The sequence below is a fragment of the Rhamphochromis longiceps genome, linkage group LG13 (genome assembly GCF_057381845.1).
Source record: "Rhamphochromis longiceps isolate RC_006_pf linkage group LG13, R_longiceps_female_GT1.1, whole genome shotgun sequence".
NCBI lineage: Eukaryota > Metazoa > Chordata > Actinopteri > Cichliformes > Cichlidae > Rhamphochromis > Rhamphochromis longiceps.
Genome location: NC_140569.1, coordinates 22,304,459 through 22,329,193, shown reverse-complemented (window position 1 = coordinate 22,329,193; position 24,735 = coordinate 22,304,459). Strand labels below are relative to the sequence as shown.

The 24,735-nt window shown below is 41.8% G+C and overlaps 1 protein-coding gene across 3 annotated transcripts in view; it reads right to left on the bottom strand.

Moving 5' to 3' along the window:
• Nucleotides 1-24,735, bottom strand: part of pde10a (phosphodiesterase 10A) — a 54,691-nt gene that overhangs the window by 10,425 nt on the left and 19,531 nt on the right. For all 3 annotated transcript variants that reach the window (XR_014914366.1, XR_014914367.1, XM_085428454.1), the window contains exons 3-10: nucleotides 5,678-5,706; nucleotides 4,572-4,692; nucleotides 3,292-3,341; nucleotides 3,045-3,185; nucleotides 1,971-2,126; nucleotides 950-1,000; nucleotides 423-481; nucleotides 128-179 (exon numbers count right to left, since the gene is read on the bottom strand). Coding sequence is in view for 1 of the 3 variants with exons in the window: in XM_085428454.1 (XP_085284580.1) it covers nucleotides 128-179; nucleotides 423-481; nucleotides 950-1,000; nucleotides 1,971-2,126; nucleotides 3,045-3,185; nucleotides 3,292-3,341; nucleotides 4,572-4,692; nucleotides 5,678-5,706 (659 nt within the window). In the remaining 2 variants the exon portion in view is untranslated. The remainder of the gene's footprint in view (nucleotides 1-127; nucleotides 180-422; nucleotides 482-949; nucleotides 1,001-1,970; nucleotides 2,127-3,044; nucleotides 3,186-3,291; nucleotides 3,342-4,571; nucleotides 4,693-5,677; nucleotides 5,707-24,735) is intronic.

The following is a 24,735-nucleotide window of genomic DNA, read 5'->3' as shown; positions in this document are numbered from 1 at the left end:
TAGGAGTGAATCTGTGTTACTGCGGCATTGCTAGTCTTTTTAACAGACATGATTTAACACACACTCCCAGGATGTGTAGCCTTGAGGACAATGTGAATGAACACGTACTTGCAGAAATCACACTCACCATAATATGTTCAAGTAGAGAATCTATTGCCACAATGTTATCAAAGTATGTTCTGTGCGAAAAGAAGAAATGGCGCATTGAGATGTTTGACAAATGGGAAGCTCTGATGACGTTCACATTCAAGACATGAAAGCTAGGTTGCCTAAAATGTAGTAATCTCTTTTATCGTGTGGGCTACAAGTTTTATGTTATCACAGCCGTGCTGTGAGGACAAGATACTTATTAGACCAAACAATATTCACTTTGTGCATCAGTTATTTGGTGTTAGGGAAACTGTAACAGGAGCAGCTCTTACTTTGATACGTCTAGTAGGAAGTCGTTGAGCTCAGTCTGTTTGGCGAGGCCTCTGCACACCTAGCAACAAGGAAAAAGACGTCACGAGTGAGTACACAAACGTATCAAAAATTTCCCAGAGAATAGAGAGCAGCTAACCCAGGAGTGCAGGGCTGCACTGCTCACACAGGCTCAGAGGTCCATTGTGGCCAGAGCTGCAGTGGGACGCTGCTTCTCTGAGGTGTTATGCTATCTGTTCATATAAAAACAGGACTGGGGCATAATGACGTCCCTGGGGAGCTATTTGTTGAAACTACGGCTCAGTTGATTGGACTGGTGTCGGTGACAACTCAGTTCTTGTACACAGTGGATTTAACCATTAAAAACACAGGTGCAGAACCAGAACAAACAAAATCATTCGAGAACATACAGTAATAAGTGGAGCAGGTAGGATTCGCCTTTTCCCCTGACAAGTCTTCAGTGAGTTACTGTATACTGTATCTGTTACACACTCAGTTTTCAGTTCTGCTTCTCCAGAGGTTTGCTCACCTGCACTTGATGAATAGCAACTGATGCCCATGCTAAATTAGCTGTAGCAACCTGGAAAAGAAAGCAAGGCTTAGCTCCAAAGAACTGCAGTACAAATACTATTGCAATTTACACATTAAGTCACACCGTGCAGGTTTAATCTGTGCTTATCACATTTTCTCACTACGACACAATCTCAACGTAATTATCTGTTCTGCACATCAGGCAGTCTCATAATCACAGAAGAGCTAGTTACCCCACAAACTCAGCGCAACTCTGGGAACTCAGGCTCAAACCTGCTGCATCTCTATTGTATATTTGCATTTAAGCAATGAAATGAAAAATAAAAGCTGCAAGACAAGTTACGGAAAAGACCTTCACTGTCCACATGTGATTAAAAAGAGGACAACAACTCCTAAAAATAACAGCAGGACTTTGCAGGTTTAAAAAGCATGTCAGCGTTCAGCTCATTATTATGAGGTTTTGACTTGCACCTTCAGTGTTTTGCAGTAGTTTACACTGTACATTAATTCAATATGGCAAACCACTAAACACAATAAAACAATTAAAAATTTAAAAATGCCAAAAAAAGAGCGTTATTAATGTGTAATAAGCAAATAGCTACCTGTTGAGCCCCTTTAAAGTAGATAAAAACAAACTGATGCAGGTTTAAACTATGCTGACTTTTACAAGCTGTTCACATATCGATTATATCTACACGATGACCAGAAATGAAAAGAGCATTTTAAATGCTCTGCATTTTAAATTTGATCTTTAAAGCTTATACACCCTGCCTACACCTGCTTCAACATTCTCTATATGTAAAGCCATTTTCCAGCTCAATGCACTGTTGTTCACAGAAAGACTTTCATCTGGAGACAAATATACCCCTTTATATATTTTTGACAATAAAAATGAAGCCCACAAAGCTAACAGAGATCTCAAACAGATCCAGATTAAGGGTAATACCAGGCTAACTGTAGTTCTGTGAGCCTTGCTTCAGCCTCCCACTCTTGGTGTGTTTTGTCTGGGTCAGACTGACCTCCTGGTGGCTGAGGTTGAAGGGCTCCTTGCCCCAGTGCCGGTGAAGCTCCACGATGGCAATGAGGTCCCCGATGGCAGTGATGATGGGGAGGCACAGGACAGAGTGAACATGGATCCCTGAGTCCTGCCCTGTGCCGTCGGGGAATCTCTCGTCCTGCAACACAAAGACCAGCGAAGAACATTATCACCTGAACTGCACAGGGCGTATTAACTGATGAAGATTACAAAGAAACTCCTGTTTCTAAATCTGTTGCTATGAAAAGTACGCCACATGTGTCTCATGCGCTTGTTTTCTTAAGAATTTCACTTTGACACACACTCACAGAGACACACACACACACACCTTATAATAAAGTTAAGGCTTCTTTAAAGCTGAACCTGATTTGTTTTGACTTTTAAACTTGAAGAGTTTCCACTACAGTGTGCCTGTGCTGATATTTCCCTGAATTCTGAAGCTTCTTCTTATACCTCCTTTGAAATCTGCTCCCGTTCAAAGTGTGAAGTGTAAATCAAAAGAGGGATAATTTATTATGTGTAACTAAATGAAAATACTGGCAAAAGCATAACTGGATAACAAACTAAATGGCCCAATACATAAATACTCATCATTTGCCTAATGAAGCAGAAATATTGAAGGAAATGAGAAAAGAAAATGACGACAAATGAGGGAAAATAAACTGAGGCAACACAAAAGAAACATTTGCAAAAATTGCGCTAGACTAATTAAACATATTAAAAAAGGAGAATTAATGCAAAAGTACATTCACACAACAGCAACATCCAAATAAATCATAATAATTACTTAAAGAATGCCTACAATAAATTTAATATATTTGATCACTTAACAAAATATTAATTCATTAATTAGTATTGACTAATTTACCTTTTGTTTCATATATTTACTCCTATTATGATTATTTTTTAATATCTTTAGTTTGACAGTGTTGAGCACATTAACCCAATGAGACCAATAAGAAAGAATTATTTCATTATATGTTTATAGCTACATAAAGTAGTCAAACACTAGATGCACTGAAATGTTACACTGTTGATGGATGACAGCCACACATACCCCCATGACGTCCTCTACTAGCAGTGTTTTGCGAGTCTTGGCAACATGAGCGGCAATGGTTGTCCCAAATGCGATGGGGCCAGAGGGGATGAGGGATGGAGGCCCATCCTTGGCCGCCGTTGGAGTGAATAAACATAAACTCTGTTGAGAAGAACAGACAAGAACAGGAAGTGAAGCACAACTGGAGAAAATAGGAACATATACACAGAGATGCATCAGTAAAAAAACAGAAGAAGTCAGAACTCACATTGTTGCATTCTCCCAAGAAGTAAAGTGCAAATCCATCAGCTTTAGTTGCTGCAGGAAAAAAAAAAAGAGACACAGATGTGCAGAGCAAGTGACTAAAATACAATCTGGCCAAATGCTGCGAATGTGTGTGTAATCAATCAATCAATCAATCAATCAATCAATCTATCTATCTATCTATCTATCTATCTATCTATCTATCTATCTATCTATCTATCTATCTATCTATCTATCTATCTATCTATCTATCGTTATTCTGTTACTGGAGTATTATATATTCCTACTGCTGTAATACCTCTAATAAAGGCTATGTTATCTTATCTTATCTTATCTTTTTAAGTTTAAATATTTGCTTTAAAAACTCCTACCTTACCTACCTGAAATTATTCATAATTATGAAATACTGCTTTCTTTGTTGACTAAATACTGTATTAGTTGGTGCTTCTGCCTGAACCCTATCTGACTACCTGAAATAAAATTTTAAAAATGAAATAAAATAAAATAAATGGCAGATATCAGCGAGAAAAATAAAGACAACAGAGACACCCCCCCCCCCCCCCCCCCCCCCCCCGTTATAATCTAATACCAATCTATTAACAATGTCCTAGATAACTACAAGGGTACTCTGACCGACAGCTTTGACTGCCATCCAGTGCATCTCATTCCCAGTTCTCCTTTCCAGTCCTACTTCACACAGATATATAGGTCATGTTATCATACAATGTGGAGTCAGAGAGCCTGGTGGTGCAGTCAGTGCACAAGTGATCAAGCAGTTAATGAGAAATGAGGTTTGGATAAAGTGAACCTTTATACTCAGATTCATTATAAAAGTATAACTTTGAATCACTGCTTATGAAATTTTCCCAGTCATTAAGATGGAGTCATAATATGAAACAGGAACAAATAATCCATCAATACTTTATAAACTGAATCAATAAAATAAAAAAGAGTGATTGTTTTTAACCTTTTACATAACTCAATTTTCTGGTTTATTGGCCTGTAAGTGACAAACATGATTTGGTTTGCTTTGCTAATTTGCAAGTAATTCTTATCCTTACTTTTGTTTATTGGATCAGCATGTGGGTGGGGTTTACTAAAGTGGGTGTTAGAAAAGTACATGTGCACCAAATTTGATTTTAAACGGACAAAACTTCCTGCTGCATCTGAGCTTATCCTGCTCCTCCACTATTACGGTGCTGAAATGACACCCAGAGTATCTGAAGCCGTGCTCATCGCGAGAGGTTTTGCAAAAATCCACTTTTGGTTGATGTTTACTTTTACCTGTTTTGATGATGTTGCACAACTCATAGAGCAGGAGTTTATTGTCTCCTCCAGTGTCCAGGCGCTGCTCTATGTAGCTGTTGAGTTCGTACACCACACCCTGCACATTTGTGTCCTGGTACTGTTGGACACAAGACACAAAGAAATTGGATCTGTGCAGTCTTGCACAAACACTGAGATTGAATATCAAAATTCAGCAAGTGCAACGAGGCAGAAAAACCTGACAACAACCTTCATTCTCTACTGCATTCAGTCTAATGTTACTGCAGATTACTCCAGGTCAAATGACTTTTTTTTTCTGTTTCTCAGTGAAAGGGGATTAATGCCATTCACAAAGACAAAGCCATTCATCATAACATTACTCCCCGCCCCACCCTTAGACTCTAGCTCAGGGATCCCCCTGCAGTTTTGCAAGGAGGCCACCAGATCCCCACAGTTCTGATTAGAGCTCTGGCAAGCTGTGCTGGTCAGCCTCAGCTTAAAACTGCGGTTATGTAAGAGGCAAACCTCCCGGCTAGTACGGGGCAAGAGAGCGGTCTAGTTCTGCTCCTGCCGTGAGTGTGAGGACAGGACGGCAAGGAGAGTGGCGTACTAGAAACCCTTCCCCATGGGACACCTTCTATCCTCCCACATCCTGTTTGCACAGACGTATGGGTGACGCACTGAGGGGCCAAGTGGACCTAATTTTTTCCCCCTTTTTTTCCCTGTGTGTGCATGTGTTAGTTCCTTCTCCTCAGCGTCATGGCCTCGCTGTGGGTGCTGACACCCGGTCTTCTGATGGTGTGAATGACAAAGGTGTGAACATGCAGTATGTGTAACAATAGCCATTGAACCTTTCTAACTTTCCCAACAACTGTGACACACATGATGCGTTTATGGTCCAACCATATGTTTTCTTATTCTTTATATTGATGTTATCCCTTTGACAAAGTCATACAAAGGCACTAGACTAAATAAAGTAAGGACAAGGACAAACACAACTGTTTCAGTGTGTGCAGTTCTTAAATAGCATCAAGCCATTTTTACAGTTACTGAAGGACAATATTATGTTATAATATACAGAATGTAATATATAAAATAAGATGATAAATAAAGTAAACACCTACCCTGCTGACTTCTTTAGAGGATGTGTCATCTGTAAAGAGAGAAAGTTAAAAATAAAGTTTAAAATAAATGACATGAATTTCAGTTCAATTCTATATTTACATAGCAACAACAACAGCTGCCTCAAGCAGTTTTATATTACAAGGTAAAGACCCTACGATAGACAGAAAACCTCAACAATCACAGGACCCCCTATGAGCGAGTACCTGGTGACAGCGGGAAGGAAAAACTCCCTTTTAGGGATGAATCGAAAGTAGATTAAGATCTGGCCACTAACTAAGACATGAATAATCACATTCTGTGAAAACTTTTGCAAATTATTTTTAAGTTTATTAGTTTAGTTTTAGTTTATTAAAATCCACATTAACTAAAACAATTTGCTTCTAATGATTAAATAAAACAAAACTGAAAAATGTAAAAAGAAAATAGCTAAATGCAGATGTAAGTAGGTAAGTAAGTAATTACCTATTTCACAGATAAAAAAAAAATCACAAAGCGCTTTACAACACAAGAAATTGAAATATAAAACAATGTAACAGTAAATAAAACAGCAATGTAAAACAATAAAAACAATGTAAGAACAAATTAATCAAAAGCAGGAAGCAGTTGGTGATGAAGCATGTGGTGAAGCGTTTCAGTTAAACAAAAGAAAACAAAATGAAAATAAAAATAGACTTTTGTTAAAAAAAAAAAGAAGAAGAAAAAAAACTAACCAAAATTAATTAAACTAATGTCCTTAGTTTTAGTCTTGTCAGTTTGGTAAAGTTTGTCAGCATAAATGCCCAGGATAAGATGAAAAATGAAAAACCAATTAGAAAATACAAAATTACAACACTTTAACCAGCATCACCACCTTTTCTGTTAGGGAATGCCCAGGCAATGCATTCAGCAGGCAGCGGCCTCCACACACTTGACCCTTGTGTTGTGATTATTCACACAGCAACAACATGATCGCTGATAAACCTGCCAAATCTCAGCCTAAGGAAGAATCGCTACAGAAATTCAAGCTTTGCTCATAAAATCCAAAGCTCCTAAAACATTAAAGGACTCTTGTACATTTGCTGTTGTTACATTGTGATACTGAAAATTTTGGTATCAATCCAATATCAAGTAAAATCACTTTATATATTGTAAAGTAAAGACCCTACAATCATACAGAGAAATCAGGGAAAACCGCAACAATTGAATGACCCCCTATGAGCAAGCGCTTTGGTGATAGTGGGAAGGAAAAACTATTAACAGGAAGAAATCCCTGGCAGAACCAGGCGGCCATCTGCCGCGAATGGTTGAGAGTGAGGGGAGGAAGACAGGACAAAGACATGCTGTGAAGAAGAGCCACGGATTAAGTCAGATGATGCTACTTCTGTAAGAGGAACTTCAAAATGCTTTTAATTGTTACAAAGTCTGAGTAATGTGAAGGCAGTCATTGTTTTTTTTATATTAAAACCTTGAAAATCAAGAGTCAGAGAGTCATAAATCTTCCCTGGCTGTTTAAACACTGCATGGATGGATACTCAGCTGTGGACTGATGGATCACGACAGGCCAACATCACGAGCAGCAAATAAGAAAAACCATATGCTGTCCTCAGAATAGTCGTCAGGTGAACAAATACGAACGATGGCGTATTTAAAGCATCAATACTCATTATCTATAAGTAATGGATGAATATTTTATCTACTTAATGCAGGGAGGTATTTATTTAAATGGCGTTCCTTTAAAAACAAAATTAAGAGAGATATTCATTTAAGTTGACGAGTCCAAAACTTTGCGGCTTCAAGTGCAGATTCCTTGTGTAATTTATGGCTGCTGGGGAGACATATGACTATTGTCTTTGGATGTAGACACTGAAGTATGTGATAATTATGAAAGCTTCAGCCAATCATAACAGTTTCTGGACTCATAATCTGGGAGTGTGTCTGGGAGTGCTACTTGGGCTGAAAATAAAACCATTCACACAGCTCAAGTGATTCTTCGGTACACGTGGGTCAACAGCACACGAGAACATAAACCGCTGAGATCTCTTTGATAACTTTTCATGTGATCAAAACCACGCAAAGAGCTGGGCAAATTTTAGAAACATCCACTGAAGTGCTGACTCGAGCTGGCCATCCTTTGAAACGAGCCTCTTTGAACATGTGAAGAAAGGAATTGCAGCCGTCTACATTGTTTGTTGTTTTAAACATTCCTGCAGTATGCTATGAGTTTCCTAACTTAGCCATGAGACCTATTTTAGAGTGAACCGCTGGCCGCTGACGTCAATCAGACGACAGAAAGTTGCACTTGAAAAAGACTTCAAGCCCCACTGAAAAAAATTATCTTTTTTAAAAATGACTTGTTGAGGCCTAAAATAATCAGACACTAATCCCTTTAAAGGGCAGCTATGACAGTATTACTGGTTTAAAAAGTGGTCTACATTTTTTACAGCAGTTCAGAGCAGCCATATTAACACAAACACTGATGCGTGAGTTTTCTTTCTGACTTTGATTCCACTTCCCTCATAGAGAGACGGGTCACCGCACAAAAAACAGTGTCACTCTTTAAAATCTTATCTGAAGGGCACCAAGGCTCTCTAAACCAATGAAAATGATTAGAATCATTTGAATTGCATGCAATATGATTCAGTGTGGGACAGGATCTGTGTGGTATGCAAAAATTCTAACGTAATTAAAGATGCTTGAGAAAGAGGGCTGTGTAAATAAACCTAAATTAATTACAAAAAACAAACAAAGAAAAAACCCATCTATGCAAATACAACTCAGGAAATTGCAATTCTCACTGCTATTTGGCTCGTAACTTATGTCATTTTTCGCCTTGTCGTTTGTTCAGCACATGAGCAGCAGCTTTTTCTTTCTCCGTGACCCCCCTCACAGTGCTGCCCCTTGCATCACCTCTCTCTCCTCACCCACGGCAACAAGGTTCACTAGAGGGTGGTGAGGCGTGGGAAACGGCACTTTAGAAAAGGCTCTGTTTGACGGGTGATGCTGCTCCAGGAGACGCGTGGATTATTTTATCCTGCTCCCACTGCGGTGGATTTATGTGCTCAGTGATATTTATCTCTTTGTCTGTCTGTCAGTAAGAGTATAAAAAAACCAAAACAAAATGCATATTGCATATTTAGATCGCTTTATTCAAAATAGAAACGCAGAGCATTGGCCTTGGTGGAGGATCCCCATAAAGTCAGTTGCGCCACTTATCCAGCAATGCCAAAAACATAAGAATGAACCAGAAAAAAAAGTCATATCAGGAAAATATTACACTGATGGGAAGATTTTATAATGGTATTTACAACAAACAAACAAAAATACTTCTTAAACCAACAAAACTAATTGACCAGGTTCTTCTACATAAAAATATAAGTCATTCTGTCAGCTTCACAGGAACACATCCTAAATGTCCCTCCTAAAAAAGTAAAACTGTGACCAGACAATGTTCATTACAGGTCTAGTTACTGTACAGACACAAAATCTCAGTTAGCATTTTATTAGCAGAACTCTGAACCCTGTGTGTCTGCACACCACAAAATGTCTAAGGAGCTAAAAATGAACAGGAATAAGTTGTAGTTGTGGGATAAACACTGTTGAGGTGAAAAGTAGAACCGTTCTATGCCTGGAAACTATAGAGTTACAAAAGCCCTTTAAATCTGTTGCGCTGAACCAGTTTTGCCCAGCTGGAACAGTTCCAGCAGCTTCTTTTAAAGTTTGCATGCAGGGTCATGCACACATTCAGCAGGTGCAGGTGCAGGTCCAGCATGGCTCTCACATAACTGTCTTTCCTAGAAACCAGAAAATATCTTGTCTTACCTCCTAGCTTAGCTCTTTGGCTTTTTGTGTGTGTGTATGAGAAGACATATGCTGCTTTGTTCTGCATGACCACCAGCACCAAAAACAAAAGACTAAACTGAAATGTTACAGATATAAGATCTTTGTTTCATCACACATGTGTCATGGGATTATAACAGAGCTATCCCTGGGGTAGACATTCGCTTTAGTCGTGTTTGCGCGTGTGTAACTGTGATTTTTATCACCGGGCCAGCCATCAACGCTGGGACAAAAACCAGCCGCCTGTTAATACCTTCCCTTATTTTCAGGAACCTGCTGTGATTTCAGTAAACACACCAGGAGAGTGCTGACATGTTCTTAGAAAATATACTGCCAGCACAGTCGACAGTGAACACTAAACACAACTGTCGAGCAACTCCTGAACGCTGCAGAGGCTGAACTGACTTCTTTTAGAAACTTCATCACACCATTTAAACCCCCCCCCCCAAAACCTGCTGCACAGTAGCTTTGGTTCATCAGGTACAGTAAATACAGTATGTACTAGTTTTGTTTGGAAACCACTGCTGAGTGGGTAAGGCTGACTATTTGACTATTTCATTACACTGTGTCGCCCTATGTCCCGATACAATTTATTGTCCACAGTCGTACTCTTGCAAACACTGCTGAAAGCACTGTAAACAAAACAGTGGGAGTGACTCTGATAGAACAACTATGTGATGACAGCAAGGAAAATAGAATAGGATAGATGGATAGATAGATAGATAGATAGATAGATAGATAGATAGATAGATAGATAGATAGATAGATAGATAGATAGATAGATAGATAGATAGATAGATAGATATGAAGAAGCATCTAGAAGATATCAGTAGCCCTGGGCGAAGGTCTTGCACAAGAAAAATGTCTCAGTCAGACAGGTCTAATGCGTACGATACTTTATGGGCTCTTTATTGATCCACCACTACAGATACACAGTCTCCCACAGGACGGTCAGCTAGCAGTGACTCAGCGGTCAATATGTGTCGACCTAGTGGTTGTCCTGCATCGACCTGCTGCATGGAGGATTTGGAGCTGCCAAAAAAAGCAGTCTTCTTCTTCTTCTTTTTCAGTGCCATGCTCTCTATTTACCAACAAGCAACAAGCGAGTCCTCCTTCTTTCTTTTACTTTTCATTAACCTGCTCTACATTTCTGGCAAAAGGCTTTAAAAGAGCCAGCATGTTAATTAAAACGTCTACTTATGTTTACCAAATGTTTTTTACCATTTGAAACTCAAAGTGTCTCATGAGCGCTGTGTAGGGAGAGGTGAGGGGCATCCACCTCCCCTCCCTGGAAAGCCCTGCAGGTGAGCTTGCTCTCTTATCACAGTGGTGGGGTATGAGGTACTGCTACACAAGTGTAGCCAGATGGGCTACTTGCCTTCCGTTGTTTTTCTTCTCTCATTCTCTCTCTCTCTCGCTCGCTCTACCACCCTCGCTCTCTTTCCACTGCACTCGCTCCTTGTATCAGGTGATCGGGTTAATTGGGAACCCACCTGCACATTGATTGCAGGGTGGCGCTAGCCTGTATAAAGCTAAGCCGATGTCTTGTTGGATTAATTCCTCCCGAGCTTCTGGTACGATACAGCAGTAAATGCTGGCGTACTGCGACGGACTGATCAGCAAGAGCCGATTATACGACAGCTACAGGTATGCTCTCGCTTAACCTTGGATTCCCTCCGAATACTGGAATTGGTGTTAATATCCTTTTCCGGCCTGTTGTAGCGCAGCAGTCTGTTTAATTCTGCCATTGCGGAGAGAGGTGTTCGTGGTATCTCCACCAATGAGAGTATAGTGCCTCCGGTCCTGGGGTAAGCTGTTAGAACTACTTTTATTAGCATTCATAGCTATAAGAGTTTAAGGTTACACTTATCTGTTTCAGGGTTCACTGCTGTACTCACCTCTCCCTGGTAAATTGTCCAACCTAAATTGGAAGAGTGGACTGCCTTCTCAGCTGCTGTTGTGAACTCCTCCTTGGTGGAGTCTGCTGTCTTGTCTCGTTTTGTCTTATCTTGTTTTTATTAAGTAGGCTTACCTTTTTTTGGGTTCGCCTGGTGTTCTATTTTACCCTGGACTGTTGCTCGTACCCACACTTCTATGATCGGGCTGAAGTGATTCTCTGCCCGAGTGTCGTGCTGGGACTCTAAATCGCCTGGGTGGCCGGTCTCAGCCGGTGGGGAGCCAGACCGGCCTACGCCTGAGAATAATTATTACCAGCACGAGTGGTAGTTTGACCCGTGGGGAATAAGCCTTTCCCGTGTGTGTGTGTGTGTGTGTGTGATTTCTTTTATTAAAGTGTGTTTTAGTCTTTTTATGATTTGTAGCGAGCCTGACGCTCAGTGTCCTTTTATTCTTTTAACATACTTTTCTGTGTTTTATTTCAGTGAAGGAGGACGAGCCAGTGGCCCTGGGACCTCAGGTGGTGGGTCGTTTTCACACTTTCTTTTGTACAGCACTGGGTGGTCTGCAGTGATTCTTTTGGTGTGATTTTCTTTTGGTTCCACGGCTGCTGGTACTGCCATTCGGGCTGTGCAATGCTCCTGGTACCTTTCAGCGCCTAATGCAGAGGATGTTCGGGGATCAGCAGTGCCAGTCATTACTGCTGTACCTAGACGACATCATTGTGTTCTCCTCGTCTGTCTCTCAGCACCTGCAACGGCTAGAGATGGTGATGGCAAGGCTGCAGCAACAGGGGCTCAAGGCTAAGTTAGAAAAGTGTGCCTTTTTCCAGCAGAAGGTTAACTACTTGGGCCATGTAATCTCCTGTGAGGGTGTCTCGACCGATCCAGCCAAGGTTGACGCAGTAGCCAAATGGCAGTGTCCTCGTTCCGTGTCAGAGTTGCGATCCTTTTTGGGTTTCGCCAGCTATTACCGGCGCTTTGTGGAGGGGTTTGCCGCATTGGCGGCTCCCCTTCATCAAGTGGTGGCTAAATCGGCTGGCACAAAGACAAAGAAGGGCTCGGGACAGAGTTTGAGTGCTATTTGGACCCCTCAGTGTGAGGAGAGCTTTGAGGCCCTGAAAGCAAAGCTTGTGTCTGCACCTGTGCTAGCATATGCTGACTTTACGCGCCCATTTATCTTGGAGATTGACGCCAGCCACAGTGGTTTAGGTGCAGTTCTCTCCCAAGATGTAGAAGGTGTCGTTAGGCCAGTGGCTTATGCTAGTCGAGGTCTTCGGCCACATGAGCGCAATATGGACAATTACAGCTCCATGAAGCTGGAGTTTCTTGCACTCAAGTGGGCCATGGCCGAGAAGTTCCGGGAGTACCTGCTGGGGCAGAAGTGTGTGGTTTACACCGATAACAATCCACTCAGTTACCTCTCTTCAGCTAAGCTGGGTGCCACCGAGCAGAGGTGGGCCTCCCAGCTGGCGGCATTCGATTTTGAGATCAAGTATCGCTCAGGCCGCAGTAATAGGAATGCTGATGCTCTCTCTCGACAGTATGAGACGAGCTCCAGCTTGGCCGAGGGTGTGTTGCCTGGGACTTGTGTCCCGACTTCACTTCGGCAGGCTCAGTGTCCAGCCGTTTTGCCCTCCGTTACTCAGTTGGAGATTGGGGCCTTTCCATCTCACTCCCTGGAGGATATTCGTGCTTTGCAGGAGGCTGACCCCCTCCTCAAGGATTTCTTGGTACACTGGAGGAGGCACACCCTGCCCTCTTCGGAGGAAAGGAATCAGCTCCCCAAACCAGTCATGGTTCTGCTGCGTCAGTGGGATCGTCTGGTGGAGAAGGATGGCATCCTTTATCGCCGTATTTTGCGTCCAGGTGGAGGTGAGGAAGCCCTCCAACTTGTTCTCCCAGAGGCTCTGAAGCCTGAGACCTTGAGGCAGCTGCACCAGGACCATGGGCACCAAGGTATTGAGCGCACCACTGAACTGGTCAGGCAGCGTTGCTATTGGCCCGGGATGTCCTCTGACATCAAGCAATGGGTTCAGCGTTGTGAACGCTGTCAGGTCGCAAAGGACTCAGGGTTGGGGCCTCATAGTTATATGGGTCACCTGTTGGCGTCTAGGCCAAATGAAATCCTGGCCATAGACTTCACGGTGTTGGAACCTTCCCGTAGTGGAGTTGAAAACGTCTTGGTTATGACTGACGTTTTTAGCAAATACACTGTTGCAGTCCCTACCCGGGACCAGCGGGCCTCTACTGTGGCCCAGGCCCTGTTAACAGAGTGGTTTTTTAAGTTTGGCGTTCCAAGCCGCCTCCACTCTGACCAGGGTAGAAATTTTGAGAGTTTGGTGATGCAACAGTTATGCGAATTGTATCGGGTAGCCAAGTCCCGTACAACCCCTTACCACCCAGCGGGTAATGGGCAGTGCGAACGGTTTAACCGAACCCTCCATAACCTCCTCCGGACTCTGCCATCATCTCAGAAACGCGACTGGGCTGCATGCTTACCGCATGTGCTCTTTTGCTATAATAGCACGCCACATCAGGGCACCGGAGAGTCACCGTTTCTCTTGATGTTTGGCAGGGATCCTAGGCTGCCTATTGATTTCCTTCTAGGCCGCGTTCAGGACCCAGTGCCTGGAGAGGTACAGGACTGGGTGGCTGAGCACCAAGCCAGGTTAATGGTGGCTTTTGAGGGAGCTCGGGCACGGTTGTCGCTGGCCGCTGACCGCCGTAAGGAACGGCATGACCAGAGAGTCCACCCTGTTCCTTTAAAGGTCGGTCAGCTGGTGTATCTTCGAGATCATAGCACCCGGGGCCGGCACAAGATCCAGGACCTTTGGAGCTCTGTGGTCTATCAGGTGTTGAGGGCACCCCAAGAGAACGGGGCTGTTTATACCATTGCCCCCGTGGGAGACTTGGAGAAGGTTCGACATGTCCATCGTGACATGTTAAAGGCACAGGTCAGCCTAGGGCCACCTACACCTGGTCCACCGGTTCCACCCCCACCTGTACCCGCTGACTCAGAGCAGACCTCTCTGAGTGACGACGAGTTGTGGCTCCTTGTCCCTGAGGTACCCTCACACCCTGTCGCACCTGTGGTGTCACTTCCCGATGCCTCTAGAGTTCCATCGGTGGAGCTCAGGTCTACTCCCAGTGTGATTGTAGCACCCTCGACCTCTGCTCCCCCAGGTTCTTCCTCAGGCTCTGTTGAACAGTCTGAGGTGAGTGGGCCACATTTGCGGAGAACAGCACGTTCAACAGCTGGTCATCACTCAAATGTTTATCACTTGCCACGTCCTGTTGAATCTGCGTCAGTTGCTAATGCTCAGCTTGCCATATTCAGGCCATGGTGTTAGGTTCCTTGAGTTATTGTCGGGGCGCCAATACAAAAAAAGGGGGGTAGATGTAGCCAGATGGGCTACTCGCCTTCCGTTGTTTTTCTTCTCTCATTCTCTCTCTCTCTCGCTCGCTCTACCACCCTCGCTCTCTTTCCACTGCACTCGCTCCTTGTATCAGGTGATCGGGTTAATTGGGAACCCACCTGCACATTGATTGCAGGGTGGCGCTAGCCTGTATAAAGCTAAGCCGATGTCTTGTTGGATTAATTCCTCCCGAGCTTCTGGTACGATACAGCAGTAAATGCTGGCGTACTGCGACGGACTGATCAGCAAGAGCCGATTATACGACAGCTACAGGTATGCTCTCGCTTAACCTTGGATTCCCTCCGAATACTGGAATTGGTGTTAATATCCTTTTCCGGCCTGTTGTAGCGCAGCAGTCTGTTTAATTCTGCCATTGCGGAGAGAGGTGTTCGTGGTATCTCCACCAATGAGAGTATAGTGCCTCCGGTCCTGGGGTAAGCTGTTAGAACTACTTTTATTAGCATTCATAGCTATAAGAGTTTAAGGTTACACTTATCTGTTTCAGGGTTCACTGCTGTACTCACCTCTCCCTGGTAAATTGTCCAACCTAAATTGGAAGAGTGGACTGCCTTCTCAGCTGCTGTTGTGAACTCCTCCTTGGTGGAGTCTGCTGTCTTGTCTCGTTTTGTCTTATCTTGTTTTTATTAAGTAGGCTTACCTTTTTTTGGGTTCGCCTGGTGTTCTATTTTACCCTGGACTGTTGCTCGTACCCACACTTCTATGATCAGGCTGAAGTGATTCTCTGCCCGAGTGTCGTGCTGGGACTCTAAATCGCCTGGGTGGCCGGTCTCAGCCGGTGGGGAGCCAGACCGGCCTACGCCTGAGAATAATTATTACCAGCACGAGTGGTAGTTTGACCCGTGGGGAATAAGCCTTTCCCGTGTGTGTGTGTGTGTGTGTGTGTGTGTGTGATTTCTTTTATTAAAGTGTGTTTTAGTCTTTTTATGATTTGTAGCGAGCCTGACGCTCAGTGTCCTTTTATTCTTTTAACATACTTTTCTGTGTTTTATTTCAGTGAAGGAGGACGAGCCAGTGGCCCTGGGACCTCAGGTGGTGGGTCGTTTTCACACTTTCTTTTGTACAGCACTGGGTGGTCTGCAGTGATTCTTTTGGTGTGATTTTCTTTTGGTTCCACGGCTGCTGGTAAGTCCAAGTTCCACGATTGTTTATTTTTACTGTAGGACACTGTCAATAATGACGCCACATCTTGACTTTTAATATTTTATTTATAAAATATTATTTATAATATTTTATTTATTTCTATAAATAAAACTGTTTTAATATTGGAAGCCAACCTGCCTCAGTGTGCATCCTTGAATCTGTGCGGTCTTCTTTTATTCCTTTTATTTATTTTTCTTAAATATATTTCCTGGGGGTGTAATTCCCCTAGGTGGCGTTGTCAAGTTTATTTATTTTGTTCATAACCCCGCCGACCACTTGGTCACACAAGCACATCTTTGTCTGCTTGTGCCTGGCCTCTAAACACATCTGAGAAACAGTATCAGCTGCTTAACTTGGCCTAACTCTCTTGCCGCTGGAGACCAGGCCAGTAAGGATAGAGACTCCCTTTTCCACATGCTTCTCCAGTAGAATAGAAGAGGATGTCTACTTTATTGTAGCTATTCAGAACATACACCAGTTTTTGCACGGCAGAACTGAATTTCTGGGTATTTACAGGGTGGGCCATTTATATGGACAAACAGTAATAAAATGGGAATGGTTGGTGATATTAAAGTCCTGTTTGTGGCACATTAGTATATGTGAGGGGGCAAACTCCTCAAGATGGGTGGTGACCATGGTGGCCATTTAGAAGTCGGCCACCTTGGATACAACTTTTGTTTTTTCAAAAGGAAGGGGGCCATATGACACATCACACTTATTGGTAATGTCACAAGAAAAACAATGGTGTGCTTGGTTTCAACATAACTTTATTCTTTCATGAGTTATTTACAAGTTTCTCTTTGTTCACAGCCATTGACATGTCGAAGAGGTTAACACGTGAGGAGTGAATCGAAATTGTGTTGATATCTGGTCAACGTAGTAACCGGGTCATTGCAGCAGATTTCAACGCAAGACACCCTACGAGACCACCCATCTCCCATGCTACAGTTAGCAAACTGCTTGCTAAGTTTTGTGAAACTGGTTCAGTGTTGGATTTGCCAAAATGTGGATGCAAGAAAACTGTCACTAACGAAGAAACATCAGTGGCTGTCCTAGCTTCATTCAGCAAGAGCCCACAGCGTAGCACTTGCCGCATGTCACTGGAGAGTGGTCAGTCGAACATCCCTTCGGCGGATATTAGCTACTCACAAATGGCACCCTTACAAACTCCAGCTACTGCAGCATCTCAACGAGGATGACCCAGATCGGCGCACAGAATTTGCAGAATGGGCAAAACAAAAATTGGAACAGGACCCTGTGGTAGGGCGTGGTCTGCGGTGCTGTGCGGACGCACCTGCACCGCAGACCACGCCCCACCACAGACCCTCAGTTCACGCAGAAGATTTTGTTCAGTGATGAGGTAACCTTTTATGTGAATGGTGAAGTTAACAAACAAAACCACCACTATTGGTCTGACACTAACCCACATTGGATGGATCCCTCCAAGACTGTTGGAACAACAAAAGTGATGGTTTGGTGTGGTATATGGGGTACAACGATAGTGGGTCCATTCTTCATCAATGGAAACCTCAAGGCCACTGGATATTTGAAATTGCTACATAATGATGTGTTTCCCTCTTTATGCACTGAAGCTGGCACGTTCCCTGAGTTTTTCCAGCAAGATGGTGCACCACCACATTATGGGTGCCAGGTCCGAGCATTCCTAGATGAACAGTTTCCTGGAAAGTGGATTGGTCGTCGTGGGCCTGTTGAATCTCCCGATCTGACCCCCTTAGACTTTTATCTTTGGGGTCATCTGAAGGCAATTGTCTATGGTGTGAAGATACGAGATGTGCAGCACCTGAAACTACGGATACTGGATGCCTGTGCTGGCATTTCTCCTGCGGTGTTGCTATCAGTGTGTGAAGAGTGGGAGAAGAGGGTTGCATTGACAATCCAACACAATGGGCAGCACATTGAACACATTTTATAAGTGGTCAGAAACTTGTAAATAACTCATGAAAGAATAAAGTTACGTTGAAACCAAGCACACCATTGTTTTTCTTGTGACATTACCAATAAGTTTGATGTGTCACATGGCCCTCTTCCTATTGAAAAAACAAAAGTAGTATCCAAGATGGCCGACTTCTAAATGGCCACCATGGTCACCACCCATCTTGAGGAGTTTGCCGCCTCACATATACTAATGTGCCACAAACAGGACTTTAATATCACCAACCATTCCCATTTTATTACGGTGTGTCCATATAAATGGCCCACCCTGTATTTTCCATCGAACCAATATAATACGAATAAATAAATTTAAAGTATAAAATAAAAGTATAAATTTAAATTGTTACACATATACAGTTAAGAATATAAGAAAAAAATGTCTATATACTTATATTAGTAAAATAAAAACTATACAGGATTATTGATCAAGCAGGGAACCTAGCCTGACAGGGACATGTTACTTCAATTACTCAAGTAGTCAATTTATCCTTGTAAAACTCTGATAACTTATTATTCGGATAAGGTAAAAAACAAACAAACAAAACCCTAAATCTTTTCCTAAACCTAAATGGACACCCATGCCATGATGCTCCTTTGATGCAGTTTTGGTGCTGATGTTAATGCCAGAGGAGGTTTGGAAATCAGCAATCAGCTGAGCGTTTGTGGCTTTTACCCTCTCTGCGACTCAGCACTTGGTGCCACCCACTCAGCAACTTTACACGGCCGGACACTTGGTGGTTGAGTTGTTGTGGTTACTAAACGCTTCCTCTTTAAAATAACACCACTTACAGTTAATGGTGGATTATCTAGAAGGGAAGAAATTTCACAAACTGACTAGTTTCGGTGGTGGCATCTTATTACAGTACCACACTCAAATTCAAAAAGCTCTGTAAAAAGAACCATTCTTTCACAAATGCTTGTAAAGGCAGGCTGCACGGCTAGGTGCTTGATCTAATGCACCTGTGGCAAAGGGAATGAAAACACCAATTGTTGAGATAAAGAACTTTGGCCCAAAACTTTTGTCAATGTAGCGCCCTTGAAACTTGGTGTTGAAAGAGGAAGTGCAGTGCAGAGTTTGGGGTTGTTTGGATGAGCAACGGTCTTATTTTGAGGTCTTCCTGTTCTGTAGGTAATAAACTAAGTTGCAACACGTACTGTTGAGGACCTGCCCACAGATTATTTCAGAGTTCTTGAGGTTTGCAGTTTTGCTGCAAGATATGTGAATTCAGAGATGATGTCATCCTCCTCTATGAATGACCTCATAGTTTAGGTTTGCAAAATGCTAATGCTGCACTGATTACTTAAATGATTAATTAAAAAAAAATCAGTAATGAAAACAGCTGTTCTTGTTCTAGTTCAAACATAATCCAATTCTGACTGACTTAACGGAACAACTTTTCCTTGTTTAAAAGACCTTACATGGATGAGCAGGAGTTTCGGAGCTAAAAAGCCTTGCATGGTCTGACAAACAGACACATTGATATACATTGTGTGTCTGTCTGTGAGTGTGTGTGCATTGCAGAAGGCACAGATGAGTAACGAGGGGCCTCTGAATGGGTGCAGCAGAGAATTTGGGATTTATTAATTGTCCCGTGTCGTGTGAAGTAAACATTGCCAGTGGGACCCTGGTCAAAGGAGGTGTGATGGTCAAATGACATCAGCAGGATTCTGGGAAACAGCGTTTCTGTGTTCTGGCGGCTTTAAGGCAGCACAGCAGTGTAATGCGCTGTTGAGAGCAATCAGCTTTGAATGTTGAAGCCTCATCTTGATAAATAAACGACACAGTATGAAGTAAGAAAGTAATAAACAATGATTAAAAAAACACATTACAGAAAGACTATAATTTGATTATTATGACAAGAAATATTTGTAATATAACTGCACAGCAGATTCAACTCAATAAAGAAAGCGTGCAAATGTGAATCCTTTTTCCGGAGTTGCAGGGTGCAACACAACTTCTGCACAAAGACACATACACACTTGCGTGTGCAGACCAACTGATTTATGTAATCCAGTGTTGTCCATCACATGATAAGTGAGAACAAGACTGGCTGCAGGGACTGCTTCCAGGAAGCAGTGGTTATCTCAATGACGGTCACATGATGACAAATCCTGCTGTTGCTGCACTCATAAAAAATATAAAATCAATTGCATCTATTACAAGTGCGAATAAAAGATGAGTTAAGTAATATGTCATTAGAGAGAACTATTTTACCTTCATCAGTACCACAGGAAGTACTTCATTACTTCGTTAACACACAGGGGAAAAATGTGTAAAATACTAGCTAGAAGTCAGATACACACTCTTAGCCATCAATCTAACGCAGTGACCCATTCATCCTGTGTGATCAACCAGAAATTAGACAGTGTTTGTCATTTGAGTGGATACAGCCACTGAGAGGAAGTTACAGAGAGGCTTCAGAGTGGTGCCAAAGCGTCTACTTGCAGTGGTCTAACAGAGGAAGTGGACTTAGTAATATTACTCATGATGTGATGTAAAGATCAAGTCAAAGAGAGATGTGGCTGAATTAGATAGCTGATTGCTGACGTTTTCACTCTGGTCTCCTCCCACTCAGTTTAAGAGTAGTACAAACAGTAGCTGAATGAAGTATTCTAACTACCACAGATCAGAAATAGCGTATCGAAATTATTCTAATGTAGCAAAGTAATGCTACATGAGTTTCCTTTGAACCTTGCAATAAACACACCTAAATATGAAATGGTTTTTATCGCTGTTCTGATGAATTTACACAATATACAGAAAGAAATGCTTGAGTTGAGATATTGTGTACATGAAGAAAAAATCCACTCTGTTATGTATTTTCTTCTGGCTTTTACTTCTTCTTTTGCTGTGTCAGCACTGATGTAGCAGCATTGTCTGTGTGTGGCTACACCTATCGTTTGGGAGAATACTGCAGCGGCTCCCTGCTCCTTAACAGTAAGCATACATAGAAGTGACTGTATTGCAGCAGTGCTTTAAGTGACCAATGAGGAGGGTACACTGGCACCTTTACACCCTCACTTCGAGTGCATAATCCTAGCGACAGTGGCCGGTGTAGGACAAACAACTCTGCCTCCTATTCATCTGTGGGGAGTGTAACCCTTTCATCTCAGCTGTCAAAATATATCCACGTCTGTGTACTCTGAAGGACGTTGTAAAACTTTGAGAGGTCAGTGAGCCAGTGAAGCTCACTTCTGTACAATGACTGAGACACTGAGTTGAGTTGCTGAGGATATTCTGAAGTTTTCTGTTGGTAACGGCTACTGTTAGCCTCTGTTAGCTGCTATTAGCCTCTGTTAGCTTCTGTCTGTCATTGGTAGTGAAACTTTCTTTGAAGAGAATCTAACATTGTTGGACTCTCAAATGACACGAGAATGTAATGAAACTGTTTATCAGAGGGAAACTGTGATTTATGGGCCATTCAAGCCTAACATTAGCTGGCATAATGTTAGCTTACAACCAGCTGATGTTGTTTTTTTTTGTTTTTTTTATTTTTTTTATTGAAAAAGCACAAAATACAGATATACAAATACAAAATAGCAAACACAATGTCAGGGGGTTCGTATAAAAAAGCAAAATAGACACAGTCTATTATAGAATCACATGATATTGAACAGGGAACATAGGTTTATGGTTTTGACAGCTTTTTGATTTTGAGAATGTTGTATGGTTTTAACATATTGTTTGGTTTCATTTAAAAAGCACCGAAAGGATGGTTTTGCGTTAGAAAATTTCGACTTATGTATATGAAATTTGGCCAATAATATCAATAAGTTAATCAAATAAAATTCGTTTGCCCTGTGCATGGGGTACTTAAAGAAACCAAACAATATTTTCTCGTAACAAAGAGAGAACTCAGAAAGGATAAAGGAAACAACAAAAACACAAAATTCTTGCCAGAAAAGATTCGTGTATAAGCATGACCAAAATAAATGAGAAATATCTTCCTTCATACAACTACAAAATGTACAGTTAACATCAATGTCCTTTTTATAACGTACAAGAAAAGACCTAGTTGGGTAAAAACGATGAATAACTTTAAAAGATATTTCCTTTACTTTGTTATTTAATAGAAATTTCGACGGTAAGGTCCAAATCTTCTCCCATTCCAAGTCCTGGTATAAGTTATTCCAGTAGGCGACAGCCGTTGGGACACAAGTTCTGTCTTTTTGAAACAGAGTTCGTATTTCACGGTTGTTTTTCCTCCTTACAGAAGGGAAACACACCTGACCGACATAAGTAACAGCAGGATCCAGTGGTAAAGGGGTCAAATCACTAACAACAAGATTTCTAAACAACATTAAGACCCCAGCAGGGATAGCATCAAACACTATGGCATATTCCTTTGGTGGAACAGGAAGACCATATGTATTCAAAAATTCTGAGTAAGAGAGTAAACCTCCAGCTGGATTTATAAGTTGTGCAACACGATGAATCCCATTATCAAACCAATTACTTAAAAACACAGATTTATGTTTGTATAAAATGTCTCTATTGTTCCAAATATAGTATCTATGTGGAGAAAAATTGTGTTTATAAATCAATGACCAGGAAAGAAGCATTTGTTTATGAAAGTTGGATAGTTTTAAAGGGATTTTATCGATATTGTAATTACAAAGCAAAAGAAAGTTAAGACCACCAATTTTTGAGAAAATATAATTGGGAATAAAGTTCCAAATTGAGGTTGGGTTCCTGAAAAATTGTTTAATCCAGTTTATTTTAAACACATTGTTTAATGAGGAGAAGTCAAGAAAGTTTACTCCACCATGTTGGTATGAGTTGGATAAAACTGATCTTTTAATATAATGAATTCTATTCTTCCATATGAAATTATAAATAAGTCTGTCAATATCTGCCAGGGTTTCTTTATTTACATCAAGAGACAAAGCAGCATAAGTTAGACGAGATAAACCCTCTGCTTTCGTGAGTAAAACTCTCCCTTTAATGGATAAATCCCGCTGCAGCCAAGCATTTAGCTTTTTTTGTGTTTTGTCCAAAATTGGAGTGAAATTAAGGGAGCACCTGGTGGATTGATTTTTATTAATGACTATACCAAGGTAAGTGACAGACTCTTTCACTGGGATGCCAGCAATAGATAGACTGGTACAATTTCTAAGGGCAAGCAGTTCACATTTGCCAATGTTTAGGTGGAGTCCTGAAGCTAAAGAAAATGCATTAATTGTGTTAATAGCCATCTGCACCTGTGAAGCATCTTTTAAAAAGAGAGTGGTATCATCAGCAAGTTGACTAATGAATATTTCTTCATCCGCAATTGTTATACCTTTCAGAGGACTGCGTTTAATATAATCAGAGAGGAGTTGAGCACAGATGAGAAATAAGTATGGGGAGATGGGGCAGCCTTGCCTGATACCGCGGTTTAAGTTAAACCTAGGTGATGTACCTGCTTGTAGTTTGATGGAGCAATTCACATTTTTGTACATTGTTTTAATTGCATTCTGAAAATAAGGGCCAAAGCCAAATTTGTCCAAAGCCTGAAAAATAAAACCATGTTCAATCGTGTCAAACGCTTTGCAGAAATCTACAAATAAGATAAAGCTATCATCCCTACACAAATCTGCATAATCAATTAGGTCAAAAACAAGTCTGATGTTGTTGGATATGTGTCTGTTAGCCATAAAGCCAGACTGAGTTTCATCAATAATATCATTCAAAACAGCTTTCAGTCCTTTGGCAAAGATCTGAGCTAGGATCTTATAATCATTATTAAGGAGGCAAATTGGCCTCCAATTACCAGCTGATGTTGTTATTAATGTCTGTCACTACCCGATCCGTACCGGAAACCCGATCGGTACCCTGCATGCGCGAAAGGTGTCTACTTCCGGTCAAAGCGTTTTACGATAGTTACAGGTCAGAGTATCTGTTAAGATGTTAAGAATAACAAGTATCTCTTAAAATGTTTCCGATAATGAAACATTTAATATAATGTAGACAAAAACAAAAAAAATAAAAAGATAGTGACAGATCGGGACTCCCGATCCTTACTGCGCATGTGCAAAGTCGGACTGAACAAATCGGGTCTACCCGATCCGTACCATGCATGTGCAGGGGTTTTCTTCTTCTTCTTTTCGTTTAATGGCAGTGTACTCCCCAGTGTACGAGGATACCGCCACCTGCTGACTGAGCGAATGAACCCTATTGTAAACTGAATTAGCGTCATTACAAAGGTGTGTTAAATTTGATTTAGTGATAATCGAGTGTGTTTATGCTTGTCTGTGTGGAGAGGATTGTTGGAATAGTGATGATGATGTCCGCTATCACTGTCAATTGCCAGCAAACACTTCATCTGGCTGATGAATCTTCACGTGACATATTACAAAGTCTGTATTATTAACTCTGTCATTAGGCGCCATTCTTCTGTTGTTCAATCAGGGGACGCTCTCTGTTGAGGAGAAAAGCAAAAATTTGTTGCGGATACGGATTATTCATTGTTTAAATGTCCCGGGCAGTCGAAAAGGAGGCAGAGCTGCTGAGAAATGCTAGGAGCTAACTGGGCGCTAACCGTATCATTCAAATATATTGAATGTCGCAATGTTGGCAAAGAGAGGAAGTGATGTAAGATTTGCGCATGCGGGGTACCGATTGGGTTTCCGGTACGGATCGGGTAGTGACACGTATCATTCAAATATATTGAATGTCGCAATGTTGGCAAAAAGAGGAAGTGACGTAAGATTTGCGCATGCAACAATGTCACTACCCGATCCGTACCGGAAACCTGATCGGTACCCCGCATGCGCGAAAGGTGTCTACTTCCGGTCAAAGCGTTTTACGATAGTTACGGGTCAGAGTATCTG